This window comes from Hyla sarda, chromosome 1, assembly GCF_029499605.1.
Source record: "Hyla sarda isolate aHylSar1 chromosome 1, aHylSar1.hap1, whole genome shotgun sequence".
NCBI lineage: Eukaryota > Metazoa > Chordata > Amphibia > Anura > Hylidae > Hyla > Hyla sarda.
In genome coordinates this window covers 379,565,997-379,589,706 of record NC_079189.1, presented here as the reverse complement: position 1 = coordinate 379,589,706, position 23,710 = coordinate 379,565,997, and the positions used below count along the sequence as shown (strand labels likewise).

The window sequence follows — 23,710 nt, the reverse complement described above, 5'->3', positions numbered from 1 at the left end:
GCACCTTGTGACTCCAGTGACATGTGTGCCTTCTCTTTGTCCATTTTACCAGAAGTCTTAATTGTATAACAGTTGGTGCATTCACCACCTTATTATACAACTTCTTTTATGGTGCTGGCTGCCGTCTATATGTACAGACTGCTGGGCACTACATCCTCCATGGAATGACTAGGTCATATGAAAAGAATTCGGTGTACAACAAGGTTATTTATGACAAATTAGAGGTCCCTGGATATTCTCTCCAGCTGCGTACATTTGTAATCAATTAATAGTAGCTTGTCTTTATAAAGGCCTTGGAACAGGTGTGATTTACATGACCTTATTACTGTAGTGATTACATCTTGTTTGTAGTATAAGGGGGTATGTTTACTTGCAAAAGCAGAAAACTATGCCTACGGCCTAGAAACAGGAGAAGGTGGCAGTGACTGCAAAGGATACAAGGTGTGGTGTGTGATGTGTGTGTGATGTGTGTGTGTGTGTGTGTGTGTGTGTGGTGTGTATGTGTGTGTTTTTTTATTTTTTTTATTTATTTAATCTTTAGAAGGGTCCTACATACAGGAGGAAAGATACCTACAGAAAGGTTCTATATACAGGGGACTAGATACCTTAAGGGGACAAACTACATTTCATGTACAGTGATCCCTCAACATACAATGGTAACTGGTTCCAAATGAACCATCGTTACTTGAATCCATCATATGTTGAGGAATCCGTGCAATAATATATAGGAAGTTATACTCCCGTTTCCCCACCATCACCGCTGCCCTAGATTGTCGCTTTCCATCGCCACCATCACGTCCCCGAGGTGTCCCTGCTGCTCCGGACCATCACCGCTGCCCTGGGTCGTCTCTCTCCATCGCCATCATCACATCGCTGCGCACACCGCTACTATTGGATGACGGGACGGCAAGTGCAGCGACGTGATAACGACAAAGGAGAGCGACAGCCATGCAGCGGAGCATGAAGAGGACGGTCTGGAACGTCTGAGACAGGTGAGTGACACTCACCGGAGCACAAGGGGCACCTTAAACGGCTATCCGGTGGCAGCTGAAGCAGTCTCCGCTGCAGGATAGCCGTTTATGCATTGGCCCCGACATATAGAAGCCTTGTATGTTGACGCTGCCTTCAACATGCGATGGCCTCTTAGAGGCCATCGTATGTTGAAATGATCGTATGTCGGGGCCATAGTAGGTCGGGGGATCACTGTATTTTTTTTTCTTTTTCTTTATTTTGTTAATTCCTTGTCAAATTTATTAATGTCAAATTTCTGGTGCAAATATAGTTTTTTATTTTATTTTCCCCTCTCTATTTGATAAGCACTATATTTAGAGGCCTTTAATTGGTGGAATTCATGGTGGAATTCATCCCAACTTTCTCTCAATTTTTACGGCTACAAAATAGTCTCGGGGAAAATGTGTATTCGAAATCTGTACAGGGAATAAGCCCAAGTTTACCTTTTTGTAATTGTTTTTTTTAAAGTTGACAGAGCTTTATGATTGCCCGTTTTGTGCACACTGGCTAGGGGATATTATTGACACTGTTTCTTTCACTCTTTCTGTCACTGTTTCCAAGAACAACATCTGCATGGAGTCTATATTCTCCTCCTATTTACTTCAGTTTCCTCCCACATCCCAAAATCATACTGCTATATCTTATAGGCTTCTAATGAAACTACCGTAGTGCATGTGTATGCTGAAGTCTATGTATGATGACAATCTCTTCATAGTGATGCAACAATTGTTGGCACTGGAGATTCTCAAAAACTGCTATAATTTCAGTTCCAGCGATATTATTCACACTTTTTTTTTTTTCTCACATTTTCAAAGGTCTTTTGTGGTGCTTTGAAAATATGAGAATATGTGAAAATACATTTTTGCACCACTTTTTTTTTTCCTGGCAACATTTTTTATTATTTTTTTTTTTGCAGCCATATTGGATTTTTTTGCACCCAAATTGCTGAGTTTGGTGCCAAAATTGCTGAATTTTATGCCAAATTTTATTTTTGCATTTTCGTTTTTTTCCTCCTGGTTTTCTAGAAATCGTAACTCTTTTATATTTTCATCCACAGACTAGTATGAGGGCTTGTTTTTTGCGCAACCAGTTGTCCTTTATAATGACATCACTCATTTTACCATAAAATGTATGGCGCAACCAAAAAAATACTATGTGTGGGGAAATTAAAAAGAAAATCGCAAATTTTGGAAGGTTTCGTTTTCACGCTGTACAATTTACGGTAAAAATTAGGTTATTTATTCTGTGGGTCAATACAATTCAAATGATATGCATGATTACATACTTTTCTATTATCGCTTACGCTTAAAAAAAAAAAAATCACAAACTTTTTTACCAAATTAGAATGTTTAAAATCCTTCTATTTTTACGACCTATAACTTTTTCATTTTTCTGTACAAACACCAGTATGAGGGCTCATTTTTTGTGCCATGATCTGTACTTTTTATTAATACCACATTTGTGTATATAAAACTTTTTAATGAATTTTTTATTCATTTATATTTTCATAAAATGTGACAAAAAAGCAGCGTTGCATTTTTTTTTTTTACGTTCACCGTACGGGATCAATAACATTTATATATTTATAGTTAGGACATTAACACACGCAGCGATACCAAATATGTGTATACATTTTTTTTTTTTTTACACATTATGGGGGTAAATTGGGGAAAAAAGGACACTTTACATTTTTATTGGGGAGGGGATTTTTCTCATTTTTTTTTTTTACTTTTTATTTTTGTACTTTTTATTTTTACACTTTTATAGTCCCCATAGGGGACTATTTATAGCAATCCTTTGATTGCTAATACTGTTCAGTGCTATGCATAGGATATAGCACTGATCAGTGTTATCTTCTGCTCTGGTCTGCTCGATCTCAGACCAGAGGACCCGTGGAAGGCGGCGGAAGCAGGTGAGGGGACCTCCGTGTGCGGATTTCTGCCATTACCGGTGCGATTAGCAGCTGGGACCAGCCAGTATGACCGCGAGAATCACTCTGATGCTCGCGGTCATGTACAGGACGTAAATGTACGTCCTGGTGCGCTAAGTATCGCAGCACCAGGACGTAAATTTACATCCTTGGTCGTTAAGGGGTTCATTACTTTAACACCTTTTCCCAAAAAACTAAGAAAAAACAAAACAAAAACACTAAAACTACAACAATTTCTGTGATTTCTACACTATCAAAAAGGTGGTGTGAAATTTTTTATGTAAACTGGACTCTCATATCATGTAAAGCAGACAATATACGTGGACATGCCCACTTTAATAAAACTGATGTGAACAGTGTAAACCGCGGCACAAAGCTCTTTGAAAATGTGGCCGATACTTTTAGCACCAAGATTTTGCATGCTCAGTAAGCATTCTACTGGTGACTTGCTTATATGAAAAAAGATACTGTCCCATCGGTCTTTATTTTGTAACTTTTGAATTAGACTCTCGTTTGAACTTGAATGTACATTGTAAAAATACATTAACCCTGACCGTGAAATCACTTTCTTTCACAAATCAAATGGTGAATAAAAATATATACTGGACAGCATCCTTTTGTTTTCCCTGTCTTCTCCACTCTGTAGTCCAGTCTATAGTTGGTAGGCAGTAGGGATGACCAAAAAGAGTCCAGACAATCTAAGACAGTCTCTTAACCTAAACCCCTATGTTCCTTTTGGTCGGTCTATATAGATTTTTTTTTTTCTTTGACAGTTTCCGGTTAGGTTGTCGCAGCAGCTTGGGTTTGTCAGATGACCAGCTTTGTGATATTTGATACATTTAGAAACCTCTATATTGCGTAGTAACTTAGTAGGATATCTGATCTTTATTTCTGGCAAGCACATGTTACTTTGGTATTAGCACAAGGACAACTGATCCTGTTGACAGATCATACTCCTATGAACATACAGCATTTACCAGAGGAACCTTGAGCAGGTGATGATTACTTGGGATAACACAGGCCACTAATGTGCGCTGCTGCAAATCTCTGGGAACTCTTGTTTGGCAGCTTCTTATTTAGATGCTTATAACTGGAATGCAGTTCATTTTGCTTTAGAACATGTAGTTGTTTCAGGTCATATCCACAACTTTTGGACATACTTTACACGAGATAAGTATATGAGTAATAAATATATTCTTTTGGGCAAGATCGTTAAAAGTTCAGTTACGGTAAAGCTAGTTTCTTACTAAAATATTTCTGTACTCGTACTACTTCTGAATGTCTTGTACTGACCGTGGGTCTACTGACCTAAAGTAAGAGCATCATACATCAGACTGTTGTATCAACCTGTGATATGAGAAATAGCACACTTTGCAGGAATCTATGATCTGCAGATGGTATTAGTTCTAGGGGAAACCTGCTGCCTTCCAATATTCCTGAAGAAGAGTAATCGCTGAGAGCTGCATGTCGGACTCGTCGATCACTTTACTCGTGACTTTACTCAGGCAGCTTCCACGCTTGAGCAGCAAAGTGTCTCAGAATTTAAACAGAAGGCAATGGTGGCTACCCAGAACCCCTAGAAAAGGTTATACCAGAGATATGATGGAAAAACACTCAAGCATCAACAGAGTGAAAGAGTTCCCCGTTCCCTAATGTTTGCTCGATCTTTACAAATGGATGTCTCTGTAGATTCACTGTCACAAAAGAAAAGGCATCTGCCATCTTGTTGGCGGCACCGGGCGCATATTATGCTTTCAGGATTAGATTTTGAGACTGAGCTCAAGATCAAGTTTTAAGGGCCCCCATGCAGTGGAGCCTCCATATGGTTTTTCCCATATTGCTGTTTTCGGCTACAGCAGTTCTGTTGACTAGCTGTAGAAGGACTGTTTGAAGCTGGAGAGTCTGAAGAATGAGACCATGAAATCCTAGCTTGGGTGCTCTAAATTCCAGCAAGTTGATGTAGAGATCAAATTCCGGACGGCACCATTTCTTTCTTACTGTACTCGAGGGAGAAGCATATGAGGTGATCATGAGATAAGGAGGTGGTAGTTTTACCTGGCACAGGAGAGGGAGGTCCAGATGTAAGACCTCTTTCACAACCGCTATGGGCATAATAAAGCAGGAATCCCAATGAAATCCTTGTCTTAGGTGATTGTGGAGACAGAACTGCATTTGTCTGCACTTGGTAGGAACAGGTTTTGTTACATTCACGGAAAATCACGTTTATTTTTTATTTTTTTATTTTTAGCAGTGAGAATTTATTATCACTGTGTAACAGAATTTTGGTCTCTGGTGGAACATAAGTATGTTGTCTAGGTAAGTCAGACATGCTATGCCTGACAGTCTCAAATGGGAAATGCCTTTCTTTGCTCTTGAGAATGTGTATTGCGCATTGGAGAGACCAGGCATAATTACATTCCAGTTAAAGATTTTCCCTTTCCATTGGAAACAAAGAAGGTGTTGGTGCTTTGGATTCACAAAGTTGGCATGAAAAGCATATTTTATATCATGCCCTTTTCTAGAAGAAATCTTACATCTACAATATTTTCCATACAGAAATTCTTTGGTTTCAAGAACATTTTTAGGGAACGTGCATTGAGAAATTATTGCACTGATCCGTCTGAGAAATCTTTATCTGTGACAATGTCAAGTCCAGAATTGACTGTTAAACAGCAAGTAGGCTCTGCCCAATAATTAACACCAGGGTGCTGCCAAGTGTATATTATTACACAAATGTCAACAAAAGAAAGGAGATACACCAAAAAGCGCACACCCAATTATATGAAAAAAACATGTACCAATCTTTATTGCATAGTTACAAAAAACAGTAGTTAATTAGACAATTGCATTAAAAACATTTTTAAAAAGGCCCAAATGGCCATTCCACAACCGGGTGGAGTCCCTAGGACCCCTCCCAGGGCACCTGTATCAATAGTCTGTATTGCACTTACCCTTATGGTCCAACAATCATAGGTCTAAATTCAATATAAATACAGAATTCCCCAAAGTAATAATATATAATACAATACAACCTCTATACCAGCTATTCTGAGTGCTAGCCTTATACTAACACACCAGGGGAATGAAAGAGATGATCAGATGGAGAATGAACATGTGGACAGGTGCCCTTCTGAAACCCCACGTGTTCCGTCAGCCATCGGTGACTTCCTCAGGGGACCTATGATTGCTGGGATACAGGTGCCCTGGGAGGGGTCCTAGGTACTCCCCCGGTTGTGGAATGGCCGTTTGTCTAACTACTGTTTTTTGTAACTATGCAATAAAGATTGGTACATTTTTTTTTCATAGACGGTAATTGGGTGTGCGCATTTTGGTGAATCTCTTTTCTTTTGTTGACCAATACAGAACTGCATGTGTTTTGTATGAAACAGAAGCATTTTCTTTTGACACAGAAACCTTATTAGCAGGAGGGTAAGTTCCTCTTTTATCAGCCTGTACAGATTTTTACAAAGCCTTGGAAAATTAGTTTGGAAGGTACCAGTAAGTGTTCTCTTACCTGGTTGCTGCTTTTTGGTGCCATAAGGTTTGCACATCAGGGATGCCAATAACATTTCTCAGCACCATGCCATCTTCCTTAAAGGAAGAATAAAGGGCCAGTTAGGCAAATTCTTACCTCAGACGATTGAGAATGTGTCCATCTTTGTGGTGCGCGGCCAGCTTATTTAGAGGTGCGCTGCCAGCTTAACCGCCTGACTCAAGCAACCTCTATCAGAAGACAAGGTAGAGCGAAATACAAGTCCCAGTCCACTTCTGGGAGGATATCAGCAATAATATTGCCAAAAACCTGGGTGAGAAAAAACTTTGGTGTGGGGCATATGCTCCTGTATGACTAGCAGAGGCAAGCGCTTCTTGGTAACCTTTGGAGGAAAAGGCTCCTTGATGAGTATCAGAGTCTTATGCCTCAAACTGTAAATGTTTTGGTGATTTACTCTTGCAGGCATGGTGTAAGGGGTACACAGACATTTCTGGAAAAAAAACTGTTATTCTATTATACCTTTTAAGCAAGGTTTAGTGTCCCTGCTAAACTGACCTATCTCCTGGCTAGACTGAGGGGAGTCAAATGCGGAATTCCTGACTGAAGAAGTATTCGTCTGCGGGCTAATATCCTCTTCCGAGGATGAAGAGGAGTCAGGGGAAGCCTGGCTGTTTCGTGGCAGGAGATCCCATGTTTAGCGACGCTGCTACAGTGCAAGCGTCCTCCTCCATTGCTGCACGTTTGAATTCTGAGGCACTTTCCTGCTCAAGCACAGGACCTGCCTCAGTGTAGCCACTGATACCCTATGGACGTTAGGTGTCTGCCTCCCCATAGAACAAGTCAGATGAATGTTAGTGCTGTACAGTGGCCAAAATACTGTGATGGGAGTGTGCATTATTGACTATACCACAATATAGTGCTTAAATAATATCAACTTACAACCCTAATACATAAGCCTGGGTTTACTTGTCCAGCAAACTATCATAGTTGTTAGTGGACCAAAAACAATATTCATGCAACAATTTTCTTTTTGCTACACATTCCCAGTTAGTTTCCAAGACTTCTAGTTTAAGTGAAACAACTACTTGCAGGGACAGCCTCCTGAAAAGGTAGTGTGAGAGTTGCTTTGCATATTCTTTCTTCTCCAAATTCCCAGTGGAGCATAAGTGGCCTATAAAGTCTCCACACATCTGTATTACACTCTCCTGAAAGCGGTACTCTGGAGGGAAAAAAAAATAATTCAGAAACAAGTACAGAAAATCACTTATCAGCTGTTGTATGGCCCAGATAAAGCTTTCTTTCCAGTCTGACCACAGTGCTCTCTGCTGCCACCTCTGTCCGTGTCAAGAGCTGTCCAGAGCAGGAGAAAATCCCCAAACCAAACCTTTTCTGCTCTGGTCAGCTCTTGACACGGACAGAGGTGGCAGCAGAGAGCGCTGTGGTCAGACTGGAAAGAAAGCCTCATCTGGGCCGTACAACAGCTGATAAGTACTGGAAGGCTTCCAGCTTTTCCCCATAGCAAACCTCTCGCAGACAGAACTGGCCGCAGAGAGCACTGTGGTCAGACTGAAAAAAAACTACACAACTTCCTCTGGAGCATACAGAAGTTAAGTACTAGAAGGATTAAGATTTTTATATAGAAGTAATTTACAAATCTGTTTAACTTTCTAGAATGAAAGAAAACATTACACCTTTAATCCCATAATGATGGGCTTCTCATTACCCACCAGACGGGGGGTCAGTTGTTTGCAGATGGATTTTCTTTCCTTCTAGAGATATTTGTCTTGACATACATTCCCATTTTAATCTTCAAGACTCCTATTTGGAGTGAGAAACGAACATAAAGGTATAGCCTCCTGAAAGGTGGCGCGAGAGCTGTTTTGCATATCCTTTCTTACCTTTATTTTTGTTCTGCTGCACCCACACCGGAAGGGAACTACAGTATGCTGAGTAGTCCATAGGTCCGCCACTGTGCTCATATCTCAACCCGTGTCCTACTAAATGTTTTGCCAGCTGTTTGCATCTGGCATTAAAGGAAACCTGTCATCAGATTTTTACCATGTATAATGTGTTGTCACATATTATATATATATATATATATATATGTGTGTGTATGTATGTGTGTATATATATATATATATATATGTGTATATGTATGTATGTATGTATGTTAAAATCTGATGACAGGTTCCTTTTTAACATCTAGGATAGCTTTGTATTGGCGACCATGTGTTAACCTAGTAGAGACCAGTTGTAAACCAACACCAGCGCAGTTGGTGTTGGTCGCAGTTTTTGGGTTGGTTTACAATTGTTAGCAGTTATTTGTGGTATATAGTACAAAAACATAAAGCTATTTAGTACAATAATTTTTAATCACAACCCAGCCTTTCTATTGTATGCCACAAGGGCTAAGCAACAATACGTAGATTGGGCAGAAAAGTGACCTACCGTAAGTGGTTTTGAACAAGTTTCATGTTTTTTTTAGAACTAAATAAATTAGTTTGCGTAAGCACCACCTTATTTTACATATTCGCCTTTGAGCTCAAATGGACCTATCTAATAGTATAACCTAAAAAGCCTTCACCCTTTTTGTCACATTTTCCTAATGTCATATCCATGCATGTGTGTTTTCTGGTTGTTCCCAGCAATATTCAGAATCTCCATAGGATGTGTCAGGACATCTGCTCAACAACACAGCCAATCTGTCACAGTATTTCTCTCTGCCTCCGGTAACCATTACAAGGGGCAGGAACAAAGGGGGGATTTATCATTGGTTTTGCCCTGTTTTTTTTTTTAATGTTGATTTGACACTATTTGTGGCAGTTGCTGTTTTAGAGATTTTTCATTGCGACTTTTGAAGCTTTTTCTAAAATAGTTTAGCAATGCCATAGTCTGGTTAACTTTTTTGCTCGACTTGTCACACTATTTGACGCAAAGCCAGCATTTTTCACAAATCTACACCAGGCGTACAAAACTGGCTGTGAACAGTATTTGTAAATCACACGTTTTGGTGTATCAGGTTAAAGGTGCAGAGGAGAACCCATACAAAGTGTACCAAAGTGTAATTTCAAAAAAATGTGTACTAGCACCAAATTTATCTCATGCCCTGCAACCATTCACAAGTTTGGCGCTCGTGTACATCACTACCAAAAAATGTAAGGTGTATAAAAATCATTCACCAACTTCACCCTTGATAAATTCCACCCCATATTTATCAATTTTGCCTGTTGAAAGTTTCTTTTTACCCTTTTTTTTTTTTTCACTTTGGTTTTCGTAAACCTGCACTAAATTTATCATTTGGTGCAAGTTGTTAGTAATTTTGGCTCAAATGTTGAAATCAGCTGTTCCCAGCGCCTTTTACACAGAACTTACCACCACAGAGGACGCGTATTTTACCCTGTAGAACAGCCATTTCGGAGTCCCTCCTGCAGTATATCAGCAAGCGACATGAGTTATTTTCTTTTGTGGGTTTTATAGTCACCATGTGAAATGAAGTATTTTTTTTTTATTTTTTTTTTTGTGGTTACTTTAGTGCAATGGCCATGTCCAATGCTGGCTCAACGGAGGGTGAAGATCCCTCAGAGGCAACTATGTTGCAGGATAGTATTGCGCAGCGCAGCCCCAGAGACGTCACTGCTTTCACATAAAAAAAAATGTTATGTATTTTGATGGCTTTGCCATTGCTATGTGTGTTTTCTATATGCAAAATTTCTTGGTAGTGAATTGCGCCCAAAAAAACCTAAAGGCGCAAATGATGAATTACTGACTAAAGTTAAAATCACACACAGGACCGTGTGATTTTGAGAAAGTTGTAAAAATTACAGTGGAGAAAATGCGCCAAACTTTGGCGCAAAAAGACACTGCGCCAGAGTATTGCGCCAAAGTTAAATGAAAAAGCACACATAAATCCTTTGATAAATACCCCCCATAGTGTTTACTTTTGCTTCCTGTTGTGCAGATGACTGCAAGTTTGTGAGGACCCTGCCTTATGGCTACTAGACCTCCCTCATATTTGTCCTACCCCAGCTCATACCCTTTGACATGACACAGATTTGTTGTTACACCAAGAATGTTTTTTATTTTTATTTTAGTAACTATTTTACCTTGAGTCGATCTCTTTTCTGGCCTGCTACCAAAAAAAAGTACATTTATTATGATTTATTTCCCATGATTTATGTTAAGCTAACATTTTCTGTAGAATTTTGTGAACACAAGACAGATTGCACAAAGCAAATGACTTTAACCCCGACCTACAATTGTTCTTGTAGTGTATGCTGTCATGACGCATCATTCATGTGTTGTTGATCCACTGAATATCCATTGTTATTGTGCAGCCTTTCCAACAATTCTCGGATTGTGAGCCTCCTGTCCCAGCTGGAGAAGATCAACACGGAGTTATCCGCCATGGATATAGATAATGCAAGATTTGTCACTTCTAAAATCCTCCACTTGGCACAAACTCAAGGTATGACTCTTTATTTGTATTGGTGCGTGTGTTGAAGGTGGTAATAACACAGTGATGGCTGTTGTATGTGGACCCACATCTTGCAATTACAGACTAATAAACAACGTTATTTAAAGGGAACCACTCACCTCCAAAATGGCAACTTAAAGTAAAAACTACATTCACATCTTTTTTACTCTAGGTTGTGCACATATGTAGGTTTTGATCATTTTAAGAAGGATCCTATTAGCAACATGTGCACCTGTATAGCATACTGTGCCTACTTTAGGGCTTTATTTTTGAACCAGGAAAACTTTTGGCGCGTGTGATAAACACTGAGTAAACGCAGTCTAAGGCCAAGTTTTCCAGCCAGGGTGTCTCCATCTGATGCAAAACTACAACTCCCAGCATGCCTGGACAGCCTTTGGCTGTCCGGGCATGCTGGGAGTTGTAGTTTTGCAAAGGCTGAAGGCACCCCGGTTGGGAAACACTGGTCTAATATTAAGTTTACTCTGTATATTTTTTTGTTCATATTCTGCATTGCAATGTACTGAAAATATGCACTGTAGTCAAATGGGAACTCCTGTACAAAAGTACTTATTCCCTATCCACAGGATAGGGAATTAATGATTGTGGGGGGCCCAACTGCTGGGACCCCCTGAACTCTCCTGCCCGGCACCTTGGCTCTCCCCATGCAAAGAGCGACCTCAGCTCCGTGCCTGGACTACTGACCAACACATCCCGCTATGTATCTCTATGGGAAGGCCAAAGATAGAGATAAATGGAGAAGCATGTCTACAGTTATCCGTGCATGGAGTGGTGGTCGCTCCGTGCATGGGGACAGCCAGGGTGCTTGGCAGGAGGTAGCTGGGGTTACCAGCGGTCGGACCCCTGTGATCCGACGCTGATCTCTATCCTGTAGATAGGGGATAAGTACTTATGTACCAAAGTTCCCATTTAAGAATATAAATTGTGGTGAACATTTTTCTGTCTGGTATTTCAAACAGTCAGAACTGGAAAATGACATGTAGCCATAAGGCATATCAGCCCAATTAAATGCGGCACTTATGTGTCCAAAGAGTAGTAAATCCACACCAATAGAAAATGAAATATGTATCAAAGAAACAATGGTAGCTGGAAGCTACGTCACTAGGGCGGGTGTACCGGTGGTCAGGCGGTGGTGCACATGCAGGGTATATGCCCTGGATAGGTGTGGTGCTCAGTCTATATAGACAAAATATGCAATATATGCACAAAGAAAGAAAGGAGACAGCACTCGCCATCTAGATGACTTTTAATGCTTGCTAGTAGTACATCTGGGGCATGCAGGGAGATTGTGGGGCGGGTGGGGGCATTCCGGGACAGACCCTGGATCATAGATCAGGTTCTATGGTTGCACTTTGCTTAATTTGCACATCTATTTATTCTCTGTTGCACTTTATCCCATGCACATTGCACTTTATTAAGATAACCTGGCTGTACATCTGTAACAGGGACTGTGTTGTATAGCTAACAGGTTCCTGCGGCACGTGGGTTGCCCTTATTATGGTGAGTGCCCCAGTTACATGCCACACAGCTAAGTTGAGGTGTGCTTAGGGATTGGGTTTACATTACATGATAGGACGGTGTAGGTAATATAGGGACAGTGCTCACTAGCCGTCCCTTACCAAATACAAACGGCTGATACTGACTTACACAGGTTGTATTATATCCTACACTTGCATGTCCCAGGTGTGCCATTATTGTGTACTGTCAATGAAACCAAGTTTGATAGACCTCAGGGCACAAATTCATACAGAGCAATAAGAGATCTAAAAGGGGATAATTCCTTCCACAATTGGACACTGATCCTTTGCGGAGGATATTTGTTTATGCGTCGGCAATTACATTTATTTATCTGTTTATGCATCTGCAATTACATTTATTTATCTGTTTTGTTGGGGTTATATGTTTTTATCTATCTAACCTCCAAATAAAAGTAAAATGTTATCTTTTCAGTCATACCCCAGTTTTCTATACTTTTTTGAAGTTCCAGACATGTGACATTGCTATGAACGTCACATCTTGCCAATTTTCCAAATAAGAAGTGGTAGTACTTGGCATGGGACTTAAAGCGTCACTGTCACTTTGAAAAACTTTTTTGACAAGTTGTTCAGACATGCCAAAAGTTTAGATTGCACCAGGTCTCAGTCCTGAGACTTGCTGCGATGACAAGTTACAGCCAGGTGAACAGCATGGCAGCGTGAAGCTCATTCCCCGACTGTCACTCAAATCCGACTCCTTCCCGATAGACTCTAATGCAGAGGATTAGCCATATGGCCAGGGGCCGCAAAGTCCTGCTGTGCACTTCATAGGGTTGTAACGCACAATCATAGCGTCTTGACACTGTCAGAAGTTTTTTTTTTCCAATGACTGTGAGGTTTTAGGAATTGCACAGGTAAGTACAAGAAAAGGTTTGTTCATTTGACATGAATACAGGTTCTAGTCAAACAAACACATCACATTACTGTTTAAAGTCTGCCATATATTGGGATATGTCTATTCCTGGGTATTGCTTGGCAGTGACAGGTCTTTAATAAAAGTTTTATTAACTACAAATGATCATCCTGTAAGCCTTGGCTCTGTGCACCACTGGATGACAGGGAATAGTGTTTCCAGTGTGGAATTTCTTCATTTGCCTTCAAGCCAGAGAACATAACAACTTGTAATAACTGTCATAACTTGCTGTAAACATCACATGTAGTGGAAAAATCATGATAGCTAAAAATAATTTAACTTCAGATGGACGAAGTGCTCAGTGCCGCTCTCAGGAGGAGGGGCTTGGCATTTGTCAGCATTCGTCAGCATGTCAGATGGGCTGTAAGGGAACTGTACTGCACCTTGCTGGATAATGAGCTATGAGTGTATTTCCCTGCGATATCTCATTACCACCTGTGCACGGTAAGTGTAGAAGACTGTGGATATATGGACAATCTTACCTTGGGAACTTTACCTTTTGGCTGCGGAGCTAAGCTGCATCCTTATTTTCTGTAGGGAGATGAACCAGTTCTTGAAATCCTGGACTTTTTCTATTGTATTTGAACATTTAGAATGGCCTGTGATAATAGTATCTAGAGGCCAAAGGCTTGTTATCTACACATTCGGCCATCTTAAAGGGGTTATCCAGGAATAGAAAAACTGAGACAATTTCTTCCAAATAACAGCATCACATCTGTCCTCAGTTTGTGTGTGGTATTACAACTTTGCTTCATTCTCTTTAATGAAACTGAGCTGCAATACCATCCACAACTTAAGGAAAGGTGGGGTGCTGTTTTTGGAAGAAATTATCTCTGTTTTATTATTCCTGGATAATTTCTTTAAGGTATTGTTACCCAGCTTCCCTATAAATATGCATGCACAGTAACAAGCATATACATTACTTGCTGTATGCCAAGGTATAAGTGGCTGTCACACAGCTCTGGACATGTCCTTATCTGATGTCTGACCCTTGTTTAAGTATATCAGGCTGTCCTATACAGTGGATAAAAAATGTTTACATAACCTTTTTAAAATGCCAGGTTCTACTGATGTTAAAAGGGTATTCCGGCTTTATACATATTATCCCCTATCCAAAGGATAGGGGATAAAATGTATGATCACAGGCGTCAAGTCACACCCCCTCCCATAGACATGAATGCAGGGGCGTTGCGTGATGTCACTAGGGGGTGTAGCCGTGACATCACGTTCCCATCTCGGAGGCAGTGCCCGGTGTGAGGTGCAAAATGTGCCCCATGCATTTCTGTGTCGGCCCCTCCCCTTAGCCGTCTGGAGATTTCCAAACGTACAGCGACGGGAGGGGTAAGGCGAATCTGTGCAGGACACAGTTCTGCACCTCCCTCAGCCCTGTAGAGACGTCTCTCCTCACCCCTCCCTCAGGAGGAGGGATGTAGATTCTCACTGCCCCGCTCCTGGATGTAGATTTTGTCAGCTGTGGGAATCCCTCTCCTCCTGAGGGAGGTGCATGAAAATTTACATCCAGGAGTTGGGCTGTGAGAATCTTTCTCCACCTGAGCGAAGTCTACAGCCCTGCTGGATGTAGATTTTCACAGCTGTCAAAATCTACATCCAGCAGCGGGGGAGGGAGGGGCAGAACTGCGTCCTGCATGGCTCCGCCTTCCCCTCACTGTATGTTCGGAAATCTTCGGACAGCTGAGGGGAGGGGCCGAAGCAGAAATGGGGCACGGTTTTGCACCTAACACCAGCACAGAATGCGGCGGGACCCCTGCAATCACACATCTTATCCTTTTGGATAGGGGATAAGATGTATAAAGCTGGAATAAGACAAAGCTAAATCATGTCAGAACTTTTTCCACATTTAATGTAAATTATAACATTAAGAATATAATTTCAAAACAAACTAAAATCTTTGAGCGGGAAAGTAAAAAAACAAAAAAAAAAAAAATGTGCACACCCTTAAACTAATATTTTTTTTAAAGCACATTTTGATTTCATTACAGCAATAAATCTTTTTTGGTGGGAGTCTATTAGCATGGCATGTCTTGACGTGAAAATATTTGCCCACTCTTTCTTGCAAAAGCACAAATCTGTCAGATTTGCGAGGTCATCTCCTGTGCCCTCTACAGATTACCCCAAAGAGGTTCAATCGGATTAAATAGTACCTCTCATGATCTTGTAAAATTTTATAATTCTCCCAGTTCACTGCCCCCATCATGATTAAACCACCCACTACCTTGATATTGCTCTGTATTTTCTGCTTAGTCTCAGTCAGATTCGCAGACTGGGAAGGGGCGTTATCCAGCAGGTGTGACATCATCTGAAGCCATACAGGGGAGATCTTCCTCCCTCACTCTGCGACACACAGCCCAGAGCAGTTAAAGGGGTACTCCAGTGGAAAACTTTATTTTTTATTTTTAATCAACTGGTGCCAGAAATTTTAAACAGATTTGTAAATTACTTCTATTAAAAAATCTTAATCCTTCCAGTACTTATTAGCTGCTGAATACTACAGAGGAAATTATTTTCTTTTTGGAACACAGTGCTCTCTGCTGACATATCTGTCCATTTTAGGAACTGTCCAGAGCAGCATTTGTTTGCTATGGGGATTTTCTCCTACTCTGGACAGTTCCTAAAATGGACAGATATGTCAGCAGAGAGCTCTGTGTTCCAAAAAGAAAAGAATTTCCTCTGTAGAATTCAGCAGCTCATAAGTACTGGAAGGATTAAGATTTTTTTATAGAAGTAATTTACAAATCTGTTTAACTTTCTGGCACCAGTTAAAAAAAAAAAAAAAAAAATGTTCGCCACCGGAGTACCCTTTTAAGTTTGTGAGATGAGCTCTGATTGGATAAGGCTTCACCCCCCTCAGAATTTCCTGGTTTTGGACTTCTGCCAGGCCAGCAGGAGTACAAAGTCTGTGCAAAAGATGGGGGGAAATGTGCTCTGGACAATTAGCTTTTTTAAATACAAATAAAACATAGAAACTAAATTTAGTTTTTTTTCCATAAGGAGTGCAATAGCAAAACATTTTTAAGAGTGCCCATTTAAAGGCTTGAATCTGGGCGAGACATTCCAAAACGTTAATCTTCTTCTAGTAAATCCATGTTTTTGTGGATTGGATGTGTGCTTTGGGTATTTGTCATGCTAAAATGTATACCGTACTTCTTCAGCTTTCTAACAGACACCTGAAGATTTTGAGCCAAAAATGGCTGGTATTTGGAACTGTCTCTAATTCTCTCCACCATCACTAAGGCCTCCAGTTCCAGCTGAAGAAATACAGCCCCAAAGCATAATGCTGCCACCACCATGCTTCACTGTGGATGGGATGTTCTTTAGATGATATGCAGTATTGTTTTTGAGCTAAATAAACCTTTTGGAATTATGGCCAAAAAGTTCAACCTTGGTTTCATCAGACCGTAACACATTTTCCCAAGTGCCTTGGTGGAACTTGATGCTTGTTTTTGCAAACTTCAGCTGGGATTGTATGTTTTTCTTTGTAAGAAAATGTTTTCGTCTTGCCACCCTACCTCATAGCCGATTCATCTGAAGATATTTGGAGATTGTGGTCACATCTAGCACTCAGCCAGTATGTGCACACTTATGCAACAAGTTAAAGTGTTGTTTTTTTTTGTTTTTTTTTTTGCTTTCCCCCTCAAAGATTTCACTTTGTTTTGCAATTGTATTGTTCACATTATAGGTCACATTAAAGGAGTACTCCGGGATACAAAAACGTATCCCCTATCCTAAGGATACGGAATAAGTGTCAGATTGGGCGGGGGCCGACTGCTGGGACCCCTCTCTATCTCCTGTAGGGGGCCAAGCAGGCTCTCCTTCTAGAGATACATTAAGGAGGTGTGTCAGCCATCACTTCATGCGGTGGTGGACACTCCCCATTTAGTAGGAGAACTGGGGCTTCGTACAGAAGATCATGGGGGTCCCAGCGTTCAGATCCCACGCCATCTGACATCTATCCTCTCTCCTTAGGATTGAAGTTTTTAGATCCTGGAGTATTCCTTTAAATCTGAAAGTTCTGACATGATTTACCACTGTCTTATTCTTTAGCATCACAAGAACCTGGCATTTTAAAAGGGTGTGTAGACTTTTTATATCCACTGTACATACAATATCTGACTAAAAAAGTAAAAAAAACTAGTGTAGTACAAACTCATATTGTATATTAACATATAAATAAATACTGGCGCAACTGTTGTTTTACACACAGTTGCGCCAGTATTTATTTTATTTATATTTTTTTAATCTATCCACATATAGGAATTAGGGACCCATAACTATACAAGGCAGGAACACACACCTGTATAGGAGAGTGTGTATGTATTAAATGCACTCTTATATATACAGGTGTGCAAACATAGATATTTAGACATTCTCCTGTTCGATATATCAACATGTCACTCAATCCAGGGGAGCGCTAGTGAAATATTGAACCCAATATTGTATATTGTTTGTGAGTATTTTAATAGATCTTTGTTTTATAACCTAACAATTTTTTTTTTCTTTTGTAGAAAAAATGAGAAAGGAAATGACTGCCAAAGGATCCACTGGTGTGGAAGTTATTCTCTGTACGCTGGAGGTGCGGGCACATTCTTTGTGATTGTTTCTGTTCAGTCACTTTCATCTAATTCTTCTCTGCACAATTGTTTTCCAGTAAATTATCACACCACTGTATACTGCACATTCCACAGGATTTCTGGTCTAATCCATCCTGGTTGTTTTCCAAAGAGATTGCCCTACCCATGCACATTGATTGACCGCTTTCCCATCTTCAATATTTCCCAGAGTTCAACATCCTCTACCATACCTGACGGTTCAGTTTAATTAAGGCTATGTTCACACTTCGGAATGTCCTCACGGAAAATCTCAGTGCAGACATTCCGGAGACTCCTAGGAGAGTACAGGAATGCACCGTCTTATAGAACTGTGGAAACGTAAATCGGAATTTCCGTGTGTGCACAGCGCAGCAGAATCCTGTTGAATTCCAATGCGGAATTCCACATGGTGTGAACATCCGAGGTGTGAACATAGTCAAAGGGTCTATTGGCACTACGGAATCTCCGCCTCCGTAAATCACCATTGACTGAAATGCAGTCCACACTGAATTCTGGTGAAAGAATGAAGACTTTTATTCTTTTGGTGCAGTTCGGAATTGGAATTTCCTGCAGCAAATTTAGCTTGGCAGAAATGTAACCATGTGTATGGTGCAGCAGAATCCCATTGAAGACAATGCTGCTGCATCGGATTTTCAGAGCGGAGTTTATCATCTGGAAAATTCCATAGTCTAAAAGGTTTCTTGTGAAATTCAGACAAATGTGGACAATGCCTCTAAACATGCACACAATAGAAAAATAGCTAACTTTCAGAATATTCCAGTTCTGTCTTGGTCATCTATTATGATTCCAGCAAATTACATTTATTCCACTGTGATTTGCCACTGCTGGAAATCCTAACTCTGCTGGAATAACTAAGAAGCGACTACTGTATTTTGAAGACTTAAACAATCCTTTTAATTTATTGATAATCCCTTTGATTTGTTATTTGTAAGCTTGTTAATGTTCTGTTGTGGGCTCAGGTTAAAGGGGTACTCCTCCCCTAGACATCTTATCCCCTATCCAAAGGATAGGGGATAAGATGTATGATCGCGGGGACCCCCGCAATCTCCCTGCTGCACTCGTCGTTCGTTCAGAGCATCTGGTGCAGTGCCGGAGGCTCGTGACGTCACGGCCACGTCCTGCTCGGGACGTCACAGCCACGCCCCCTCAATGCAAGTCTATGGGAGTTTAAGTCCGTCACGCCCCCTCCCATAGACTTGCATTGAGGGGGAGTGGCCATGACGTCACACGCCTCTGCCCCACTTTGCCAGTCATCCGACTGTAGAGAAGTTCGCTCCGTGCATTGGATGTCTGGGGTGCCACAGCCGAAGTCATGGGGGTCCCCAGAGGTGGGACCCCTGCGATCAGGCATCTTATCCCCTATCCTTTGGATAGGGGATAAGATGTCTAAGGGTGGAGTACCCCTTTAGGGACAGAACTATGGAATTTTCATGTTAGAGTGAGAAGGCCAATGAACTTCTTTATAGTTGTTATGATGGCTACCATAATGGTTTTTGCCATCTACTATCTAAGTGACCAGAATGCTTTCTGATTGGGGGTAGGGGGCAATCCTACAATTTTATTTTATTTATTTATTTTTTTCATGATTTTTAATCACTGTTTACAAAGTTAATTTTTTTTTTTTTTTTTTTTTTTTTACCGCTCTCTACTGCCAGCTTTCCATTGCTTGTTACTATGTGTGTATCTCCTTTTAACTATGCTCAGTTTGTTCTACCATGAAAACACAGAACAAGAAAGTTAAAATATTAACTAAAATACTAATTACATTTTTATTTTTGGATGCAATCACAATAATTCTTGTCCATGTAATTTCAATACCCAAGCATTTAACACATTATCTTTATTTCTCCAGAATACCAGGGACCATCAAACCATATTAAATATTGTGAATATCCTCAATGAGCTGATGACAGCTGGTAAGTTTCTATATTCAGACATAAGCTGTAAATTCTTGTTGCTGTAAATAGGATCTGTTTGTGTGTGTGTATATATATATATATATATATATATATATATATATATATATATATATATGTGTATATATATATATATCTATATATCTATATATATCTCAATAGCCCTCATTTACTAAGGTAATCACTTTTTGTCGGGTTGTGCCACCAAAATTGTGTCACACAGCTTGTGCGACACTTTATGCAACACATTTTACCGACATGAACCAGCAAAACCCGACGAAAGGGGCATGGTTTTTGACAAAAAGGTGTGTTCCCGACAAAACTAAAAAAATCACTCCGAGTGTGTGATAAAATACACATAAAAATGTGTGAGTTTGTTGAAATCAAAACCCTACACCTTTGAGCAGGTAAAGTAATTAAAATTGAGTGTTTATGTTGAAAACCTTTTTATAGACCTTTGTATATTATTTAAACCCATTTTTTGGAAATGTATTTAATTATATCTGTTAATTACCTATTTTTATTACTTATTAACCTTTGTTTATAATTAAAATTTGTACATAATACATCAAAATCAGGATTATATTTATTGTAATCAAATATTTTTTTTTTTATTTTTTTTCGATTACAATGCAACAGGCTTAAGTGTATATTACAACCAAAAATAAGTTTATCAAGGCAGCACCAAACATTAAAAAAAATAAAAAATAAAATACTGATCAATCATGGCCATTCCCTTTCACATAATTTAGCGTGCGACACAAATTTCAACCAGTGCAACACAAAATGAGTTTGACGTGCAACAGATTAGTAAACCAGAGTGCAAAATACACAAAATAAACCTGAAATCACTCCAAGATAAACACTCCATTCTTAGTAAATGAGGGCTAATGTGTGTGTGTGTATGTTCCAGCATCACTTCCAAAAGGCTGAAGATATTTCGATAAAACTTGGTACACATGTTACTTATATGTCAACAACAAACATAGGCTAGATAAATGAACCCTTACCAGCCCCCATTTGAAAGGTTCAGGGTTTTTGTTTAAAGTCCTATGCAAGTCTATGGGAAATGTATGTTCCAGCATAACTTCCAAATGGCTGGAGATATTTTGATGAAACTTAGTACACGTGTTACTTTTATCTATTAACCCTAATCTACCTCCTTACGTGAGGAATGGGGTTTTTGTCTTAAGTCCCATGCAAGTATATAGTACTTCCAATACCTTACTCCAAGCTCTGCTCTGAATCTCCTGGTGGGTGCGTCAGTCTGGCCACACCCCTCCCTCATGCACCCCCTCACATGCCACACCCCATCTCATAAAGCCACACCCACCAGTTAAGCCACGCACCCTTTTTATTTTCTACCCTTTTTGTGCTTTGGTCCGGCTTGCAAGTCATACTCACTTCTACAAAACCACACCTCCTTCTATTTTCGGCCTACAATCTCTTCATCTCAACTCAGCCCCACATGAGGTTCGGGATTTGAGGATTAGGTAGCAAAAACAGGGCAACGCCGGGTACACAGCTAGTTACCAATTAAAATGTAACTATGGTACGAACATGGATTTTGAAGTAAATTAACCACTTTAAAATGTTAAAGGAACATTGATTCCAGATTTCTATTCTGCATGTTGTGTAGACTGCTGGAAATAGCTTTGATTGAGTGTTTACTGCTATAGCTATTTCTGAATGCATTGCTCTTTCCATCTGGCTTCCTCCACTGTATCTTAGTTAACTGTTTCTGTTGTGAGGGGATACACTGTAGTCTTGCTACTTGCATATTTACTTAAAAATCTGTCATTTTGTTTTTTATTTGCCAGATTATTATGTTTAGCATCTTTCTACTTAGATACTTTAAACAATTGGTGGGGTTCCTGTTGTTTAACCCTCACCGATCTAGTATTGATCACCTATCATGAATGCTTTTGGCTGGAATGTCTCTTAAATACTTAGACCTATTGATAATATGAGATTTGAAATCACAGCAAAGCAGTGAAGTTCATTGAATTGTGTTCCATTTGAGAGAATTCCGTTGTGTGAACATACCCTAATTTGAGTGGATAAGAGTGAAAAGTCAGCATCTGAGTGTAACAAATGACCCTTTAGGAAACTACAGATTATAGAAGTGATGCGCATAGGGTTATTTTGCCACAACAACCCCTGAAGCTTAGCTATTGTAGTAGTATTTGAGAATTGTTCTTTCCCTACATTTGGTACACATTTACCTTCAATGTATATTGTATGGGGCTACTCTTAATTTTTTATTTATCTCTAATGGTTTTCTTTTTTCTCACTAGGTTTGAAAGGGTTATTTTATGTATTTCATGCCCAGAATAATGGCCATACATTATTAGTGTCCCAACATTGCCCTTATGGGATCCATAGGATAGTGCTTGTCCATAGATGAGCAGAGGTATACAGACAATGCTTCCAATGTTTGAATGCAGTATGCTTTCTTTTCTAGGTGGCGGAAGGAGAATAAATGTACTGATTTCTAAAGGAGGAACCCAGATCTTGCTACAATTGCTGCTTAATGCCAGTAAGGACTCCCCTCCAAATGAGGAGTTAATGGTCCTTCTTCACAGTTTGCTGGCAAAGATAGGACCAAAAGGTTTGTCTGCAATACATTTAAAGTAATAGGTGGATGTATTATCGTATTAAAGGGATGATATTAACACATGTTTTAGTAGCATTACACTAAGTGGGTCACCAAGTTAGCTGGCTTTCTAGTGCTACATAGTGGAGGTGACCACTGTATAGAACAATGTCTTACCCATATAAGAGTCTTGAAGCATGACTAAAGATAATTCAAACTAGAATCTCCTACAAAAGGAAAAGTTACCCATCAGTAGACAGAGCAACTATATCCAGGGACACAAGACTACTTCTCTGTGGTGTCTGCCTAAATGAATACTTTAGGTCAATTTATATACATTGCGTGCTGTAAAAGTAATTTTATTAACCTTTATAGATGGGACTGCTGGCATACCGATATGGTAGGAAGTGTTATATTATGATGGATTACGTGTTGCTGAACCTTAGTGACATGCTCACTTTAAATTGTGTTTATTCAAAACAGCAAATAATGTCTATTTTTATTTTGCATTGCACTGCAAACACACCTATAGTACACCAAAAGTGCAATTTGTTTAAAAGAAAAGAAGGCTAGAGGGGAGATTTATCAAAGCCTGTGCAGAAGAAAAGTTGACCAATTGTCCATAGCAACCAATCAGATTGCTTCTTTCATTTTTCAGAGGACCTTCTTAAAATGAAAGAAGCGATCTGATCTGGTTTCAATGGGCAACTGGCCATCTTTACCTCTGCACAGGTTTTAATAAATCTCCCCCTATGTTAATTAGGCTAGGTGGTTCACATTGCCATTGTGCTTTCGTCCCGTTCAGAGTCCGTTTTGGGCTTTTTTTTTTTTTTTTGCCAAGCAGCCCCAAAAAGTGGGTTGGAGCACAACTGACACCACCGGATCCCGACAGATCCCATTGACTTGATTGAAGTCTACTGGGGATTTGGTAGTTTACCTGAGAAAAACAATAGTGCATGCAATATATTTTTTCTCAGTTAAACTCTTGTTGTTACTAACAGAGCTCTACAGGGTTGGCCATTTATATGGATACGTATAGATGAGTAGTTCGGCACTGCTAATTTCTGAACCTGAAAGCGGGTGGACACTAAGTCGCTGTAGCGGAGTGGGGGTACGGTGGTGCTCGGACTCATGTAGAATATACCATCAGTGCATGAGAAGACAAAGAAAAGTCGGCACTCACCGGGTTTCCAATT

At 40.0% G+C, this 23,710-nt stretch overlaps 1 protein-coding gene across 9 annotated transcripts in view; it reads left to right on the top strand.

Moving 5' to 3' along the window:
• The window catches only part of AGTPBP1 (ATP/GTP binding carboxypeptidase 1), a 184,074-nt gene that overhangs the window by 56,169 nt on the left and 104,195 nt on the right, over positions 1 to 23,710 (top strand). For all 9 annotated transcript variants that reach the window (XR_008844922.1, XM_056524334.1, XM_056524371.1 and 6 more), the window contains exons 3-6: positions 10,769 to 10,899; positions 17,898 to 17,965; positions 19,855 to 19,918; positions 22,383 to 22,529. Coding sequence is in view for 8 of the 9 variants with exons in the window: in XM_056524334.1 (XP_056380309.1) it covers positions 10,769 to 10,899; positions 17,898 to 17,965; positions 19,855 to 19,918; positions 22,383 to 22,529 (410 nt within the window). In the remaining variant the exon portion in view is untranslated. The remainder of the gene's footprint in view (positions 1 to 10,768; positions 10,900 to 17,897; positions 17,966 to 19,854; positions 19,919 to 22,382; positions 22,530 to 23,710) is intronic.